The sequence below is a fragment of the Furipterus horrens genome, unplaced genomic scaffold (assembly GCF_987537825.1).
Source record: "Furipterus horrens unplaced genomic scaffold, mFurHor1.1.pri manual_scaffold_4, whole genome shotgun sequence".
NCBI lineage: Eukaryota > Metazoa > Chordata > Mammalia > Chiroptera > Furipteridae > Furipterus > Furipterus horrens.
This window is the reverse complement of record NW_028327174.1, coordinates 48,356,554-48,363,300: the sequence shown is the minus strand read 5'-3', so window position 1 is coordinate 48,363,300 and position 6,747 is coordinate 48,356,554. Positions and strand designations below refer to the sequence as shown.

Here is a 6,747-nt window from a genome sequence, read left to right as displayed (position 1 = left end):
AGAAATGGGGAGATGGTGCAGGGATTAAGAAGCATAATTGGTTGGTACAAAATAGACAGGGGGAATTTAAGAATAGTATAGGAAAAGGTGAAACCAAAGAACTTATATGCATGACTCATGGACATGAACTAAGAGGGGTGGGATTGCTGGAGGAAAGGAGGGTACTGGGCAGAGGAGAGCAAAAGGGAAAAAACTGGAACTACTGTAACAACATAATCAATAAAATATACCAAAAAAAAAAAAAAAGTTTTGAATGCCAAGCAAGTGTCAGTTAGGGTCATAGGAGCTAAGGAAAGAGCAATAATTAAAGCAAAATTTCTGCCCTTGTGGAATTTATCTTCTAGTTGGAAGAGTGGGCCAGGGAGAAGAAGGTGAAGGGATTCTAGAAAGATAAAAAATTATCCTCCACAAAATAAGGTCACACCATATAGAATTCTTAAGGTTAACTCTTGGCTTTCTCTTTTTCAAGCTAAGTGAACCCACCCCTTTCACAACTCCCGTCTCCTGGACAAATGTGCAGAATCCAAAAATCAGGTATTCGAATAGAGAGATAAACTTGTCTGTGGATTTGGGGTGCATTTAGTTTATTTATACTGTGTAATCTTTCCATAATGTTTTTGAGATGTGCCTGCAGCTATAACATAACCTTCTGTTTCCATTTTGAAAGTCACTTATTCTTTTTAGACTATTTTGTATTAAACACAGGTCTTTCATCCACCTTCATGATTTCCTTTGAATGAAAGATGATAGTTACTTAGTAAAACACTGCAAAATTTTATTAGTTATTTAAAAATTATTCCTCTGAGTAAAAAAAGAAATTAATTCTTTTTTTCATTGTTAACCATTCTAACTGTAAAAATAAAGGCTTAGAGATAAAGTTTTTTGAGACCCCCAGGAAGTGTTGCCTGACTTTAGAAAAATCTCAACCTCTGCTTCTCCGCTGGGAGCTCCCATGGAGGAATGCTCTCATGAAGTATTTCAGACTATATGTAAGCTTTTTAGGGCAAAATTCAACTTTTCATAAAACTGAAATTCATTTGAATCAAGCTGCTCTGCTCTTACTTGAAGACTCTTTCTTGATTTACCAGTGCTGTTCCAGATTAATTACACTAACAGGCTAACTAAATTAACAATGCACACAATTCTCTTTAAAATACGGCACTGGAGATCTGTGCTACGACACAAATCCATTCATAGACAATGTAAGGACGAACTCTCATTAAATTCAGGTTGCTCAAGTGTGTGTGTGTGTGTGGGGGGGTAGTTGAATGTCATTGTCATCATTTTTCATTCTTTAAGTAATATTACGAGTTATAGGCCCTGCTCAAAATTATTGTTCTATCAGTTGGTCCTCTTTTCAGTCTTCTCTTTCGGTTTGTTTAGTATCTTTTGTCAAGGTAGTAATTTCTTTATTTTAATACGGATAAAATAGACAAATGGGCCATTTGGCTCAGCCAAATCCCATAGTTAAAACTGACCTTGGAATTAAACAAAATGGATTTTTAATCTAAAAGTTCATCAGTCCCACGCCCTCCATCTCATATGTCTACTTTTTTTTTTTTTCTTTTTTTGCCTACCGGGGCTTGCACCTTTCCTTGCCTCCTGGAGCAAAGCATGCTTGAGTTGGGCAGCCCAGTCCTCCTGCGTCTCAGGAAGAGATGAAGAATCTCGGAGCGTGACTCCTGGGATCATTCCCTGTCCTGAGCGAGCTGGATATTTTTTTTAAAGCTTAATGCCCTTATCTTTGCATTCCAGCCGGAAGGTCGGCTCCAAACCTTCTTCCCACGCTCCTCCTTCATGATTGGGCACCACCCTTGAGGTCGCCTCCCGAGTTAGGAAAAGGAGAGAACTTTTCCAGGGAGGTTGGTAGCGTCCCCGCGACGCCTTCCCGATTCCTTTAGTAGAGATCCCCCCGCACTACAGGGAACTGCCCGATCTCCTTAACCCCCATCTCCCCAAATGTGGGTGGAGACGGGAGGCTGCTTCAGTGTTTATTTTGTAAACCTTTAAAACCAACTGCATTTAGCATCGTGGAAACCTGCTTGGCTCTCGCCCAAAGAAAAACGTAAGAGGTCCGGGAGCACAGGAGACCTGAGCAGCCACGACTAAGTGGGGTTTCCAAGGGTGCGACCTCTCCCTCTAGGACTAGATGTGTCTCCCTTAATCTTCCAACACCCCACCACCACCGGGTTCTGGGTGAGCGCGTCCCCACCCGGGGCACTCCAGCCCCAGCCTCGGCGTGGACCCAGGCCCCGCCCGCCGAGCCCACCAGCGTTCGTGCGCTCTCCAACGTCCGGGAAGAGCCGGAGGAGGAAGGCTGCGGATCGTGGGGTGGGCGTCGGCTGCCGCTCTGATTGGCTGTGCTGCTGCCCCTTCACGCGCTGCGCTGCCCCCCTCCACTCACCCAGCCCGCTCCTGCCCTCAGCCTCGGAGCTGGTTCCCGCAGGAGGGAGGGCGCTCAGGGGCGGGCCCATCTTCCCGCTCCGCACCCAACCCCTAGCGCGGGGATAAAACCTGGTTGGTGGCGCGCGCGGGAACCCAGGGTCCAGCAGCCCCCAGAGCGCGGAGAGGCGGGGCCGGGTCCCTCCGGCTGCCAGCGCCCCCGCCCTTTGGACCCGGCTCCGGGAGCTGGGCACCCGGCACGTGGGCACCAGACGGCCAGAGCGCCGAGCCAGTACCTTCACTGAGCAATGAACAAGAGTGCGGGAGAACTCACCCTAGTCAGAGGAGACGTTTCCTGCGCCCGGGGTTGCTGCTGCCGCCGCGGCTCCTTAAAACTCCCAAAGTTGAGAGCCAGCGAGAGGCTGCCGCCCGCAGGGAGCTAGAGGGAAAGGAACTCGGAAGATGCGAGAGTGACAGAGACAGACAGACGCACAGACTTTCAGAAGACATCACCGCCTGCAGTCTATCCCGAGTCCGTGAAGCTTCTCAGCTCTGTGAGTTGTGTTCTGGACAGGTGGCATGCTAAGTATTTCCGTTTAATTGTTTATAGCATGCGTTTGTTTATTTTTGCGTCTGTTAGATGGAGTTGGAAAAAAAAAACAAACCCGCAGGATACACCTTAAAAAAATATTGTATTTCTGATGTTGAGACGGTTGTATTTATAGATTGTGTGGCTGTAAATATTCGTAAGCGGGAGTAACCCAGGAAAACATTGCATTTAATAGTAAAAAGGTAACGTAGGCTCCCCACTGTGAAATTAAACCTCCATTTCCAAAGTTACTAGACAAGAAGCAAGATGTGACTCTCAAGGGTTAATTGGTGGTAGTTAACTTTGCTTTTGTTCTTTTTTTTACCCATCTTTAAATATCGATTGTTTACCAGATTCACTGGTGGGAGGCTGAGCTGTTGGCGAAGACGCCGGGAAGAGACTGAGAGAGGCGACCATAATGTCTTTGCGTTTATCCACACTGCCCACCCTTCCTGGAGTTGTGAGACTCGGCTGCAGGGAACTGCTGTGTTTGCTGGTGATCACAGTGACGGTGAGCCCTGGCGCCCCGGGGGTGTGCCCCACCGCTTGCCTCTGTGCCACTGACATCGTGAGCTGCACCAACAAAAACCTGTCTAAGGTGCCTGGCAACCTCTTCAGACTGATTAAGAGACTGGATCTGAGTTATAACAGAATTGGGCTTCTGGATTCTGAGTGGATCCCAGTATCGTTGGGGAAGCTGAACACCCTAATTATTCGCCATAACAACATCACCAGCATTTCCATGGGCAGTTTTTCCACAACTCCAAATTTAAAGTGTCTTGACTTATCCTCCAATAAGCTGAAGACTGTGAAAAATGCAGTGTTCCAGGAGTTGAAGGTTCTGGAAGTGCTCCTGCTTTACAACAATCACATTTCCTATCTTGACCCTTCAGCCTTTGGAGGGCTCTTCCAGTTGCAGAAACTCTACTTAAGTGGAAACTTTCTCACGAAGTTCCCCATGGATTTGTACGTTGGAAGGTTCAAACTGGCAGAACTGATGTTTGTAGATGTTTCTTATAACCGGATCCCCTTCCTGCCAATACACCATATAAATTTAGTGCCAGGAAAGCAGCTGAGTGGCATCTATCTTCATGGAAACCCGTTTGTCTGTGACTGTTCCCTTTACTCATTGCTGATCTTTTGGTATCGTAGGCACTTCAGCTCAGTGATGGATTTTAAGAATGATTATACCTGCCGCCTGTTGTCTGACTCTGGGCAATCCCATCAGGTGCTTCTGCTTCAGGATAGCTTTATGAATTGCTCTGACAGTATCATCAATGGCTCCTTCCATGCACTTGGCTTTATTCATGAGGCTCAAATTGGAGAAAGGCTGATGGTTCACTGTGACAGCAAGACTGGTAATTCAAACATTGATTTCATGTGGGTGCGTCCAGATAACAGACTACTGGAGCCGGACAAAGAGGTGGAAAACTTTCACGTGTTTCGCAATGGAAGCCTGGTTATAGAAAGCCCTCGTTTTGAGGATGCTGGAGTGTATTACTGTATTGCAATGGACAGGCATCGCCTGCTAAATGAAACTGTGGATGTCACAATAAACGTGAGCAATTTCACTGTAAACAGATCCCATGCCCATGAGGCATTTAACACAGCTTTTACCACTCTTGCAGCCTGTGTGGCCAGTATCATTTTGGTACTTTTGTACCTCTATCTGACCCCATGTCCCTGCAGGTGTAAAGCCAAAAGACAAAAAAGTATGCTAAACCAAAGCAATGCCCATTCATCTATTCTCAGTCCTGGCCTGGCTGGTGATGTCCCAGCTGAGGAACGGAAGGCAGGTGCGGGTAAAAGAGTGGTGTTTTTGGAACCCCTGAAAGATAGTGCAGCAGGGCAGAATGGGAAAGTCAGGCTCTTTTCCAGTGACACAGTTATAGCTGAGGGCATCTTAAAGGCCACGAGGGTGAAATCCGACTCAGATTCAGTCAATTCAGTGTTTTCAGACACACCCTTTGTGGCGTCCACTTAATTTTGTGCCTGTATTTGTATGATGTAGGAATCTTTAACTTTGTGTGTGGTCTGCAAAATAAACAGCAGGATGGAAATTATTTTTGGTTTTTCAAATAACAACCAAATGGTCTTTTAAAAAAAATGCTTGGGAGGAAACTGGTAAAGCACTTTGGTTCCTCAATGTGCCAGAGAAAGATGACATTGTTTTCCAAAGTTTAGGTTCTAGATAACACTATCTTAGTCTTTTAGCACCTTTGATCATTTCAGAGCTGCCCCGAGGTGATTTGACTGACAGTGTCCTTTAATTCAGGATTCTTGAAAGAAAAAAATGAATTTAGTGTATTAGTGTTCTTTAAAAAGAGACTTTACTAACTTATTAGAACCAAAGTTGAGTTATTTTATAGAAAAGTGTTAGTGTCCTATTCCATTTGGAAGAACCAAATAGCCATTGTTTATAAAGCACAAACTAAAACTAGATTTGTGAATAATTCAGCTAAATTCATCATTTCAGACCAGAGTAAACAGACTTCACTGATAAAATGTACTGGGTACTGCCACATCCCCTATGATGTTAGATAAATAGTGCAATAAAGGTACATTTGTTTGACTGTCTTTCCATTCTGTAAATTTCCTATCCTTGTACAAAAGGCCTTATTGAAAGTTTAAAGTCATCATTATTTGTTGCCATAAATATGTAGCTGTCAATACCAAAATGTCTGAGTAACTTCTTAAATCTTTTCTAGTAGACTAATATTTGTTTATATGCTTTTGTGTATGTAAATCCTAATTTATGTGAACTACTAAATAGATCCTACTGTATTGTGCTTCGGACATTTGAATTAATGTAAGTATATGTATTCTGTGACTCGATGTTCTGTTTTATTTGGCTATTTAAAAACATAAATCTAAAATGTTTTATGTGATCAGATTGCTCTACTTTGTGTAAAGCACCCACTATAACAAATATCTTTCCAGAGTTCTTGGAGTTACAGTATAAGGTTTATTTGATTGATTGATTGATTTTAGAGAGAAAGAGAGCAAGGGAGAGAAACAGCAATTTGTTGTTTCACTTATTTATGCATTTGTTGGTTGATTCTTGCATGTGCCCTGACCAGGGATCGAACCCACAACCTTGGTGTACAAGGATGACAGTCTAACCAGCTGAGCTACTCAGCCAGGACATAGAGTTTATTTATTTAAAGGAGAAAAAAGGCTCTAAAGTTCTCTACATCAATTTATACCTTATATATCACATTTTACTGTGATACTATTATGCACTTCAACAAGGCATGGAAGACATGTGAGCTTCAAGTTTGCAACAGGTGAGAGCCCAGGAAACTTCCTTCTTAGCGCCATCATCTGCTATGAGTTAATAGAGTACCCAATCTGTTCCTAGGTTTCCTGTTATAAAGTGAAAGTTTCAGACTGGGTGATGTTTAAGGTTGCTTCCCACACTGTAAGTGATGACTTCTTGGTGGTCTTAGCTCCATCACAGACTTGTACTGGCTCTCTGAAACTGTACACTGATAGAGTTCACGAACGAGATTAGGATAGACTAGCACAGCACTGGGGAGGTTGAAGGGACATGTTGGATCATTGTCTACCCATTTCCCTTTCTCAAGGACAAATGGAGCTCAGAGACGGTTGTGGCTGTCTAAGGCCACACAGTGAATTAGGAGAGCTTGGATTTAAGCCTTTTCCTTGGCCAAGATAAGAGAGTCAAAGAATGGTTATTTTTAACAGTGGGCATGGAGAAGGACCCAAGAATAAGACAAAAGAGTGGTCAGAAAATGGCAAATGAGATTTCAAAG

The 6,747-nt window shown here is 43.8% G+C and overlaps 1 protein-coding gene across 1 annotated transcript; it reads left to right on the top strand.

The window, feature by feature from the left end:
- Positions 1 to 2,448: 2,448 nt before the first annotated feature.
- On the top strand, positions 2,449 to 5,818 carry AMIGO2 (adhesion molecule with Ig like domain 2). The gene is made up of 2 exons (XM_090275531.1): positions 2,449 to 2,936; positions 3,325 to 5,818. The coding sequence occupies exon 2, from the start codon at positions 3,390 to 3,392 to the stop codon at positions 4,953 to 4,955; it is 1,566 nt and encodes a 521-aa protein (XP_090131657.1). The 5' UTR covers positions 2,449 to 2,936; positions 3,325 to 3,389; the 3' UTR covers positions 4,956 to 5,818.
- The last annotated feature ends 929 nt before the right edge of the window (positions 5,819 to 6,747 follow it).

Excerpts from the sequence above, each read along its gene's own strand:
- AMIGO2 (XM_090275531.1), top strand. The coding sequence starts at position 3,390 with ATGTCTTTGCGTTTATCCACACTGCCCACCCTTCCTGGAGTTGTGAGA.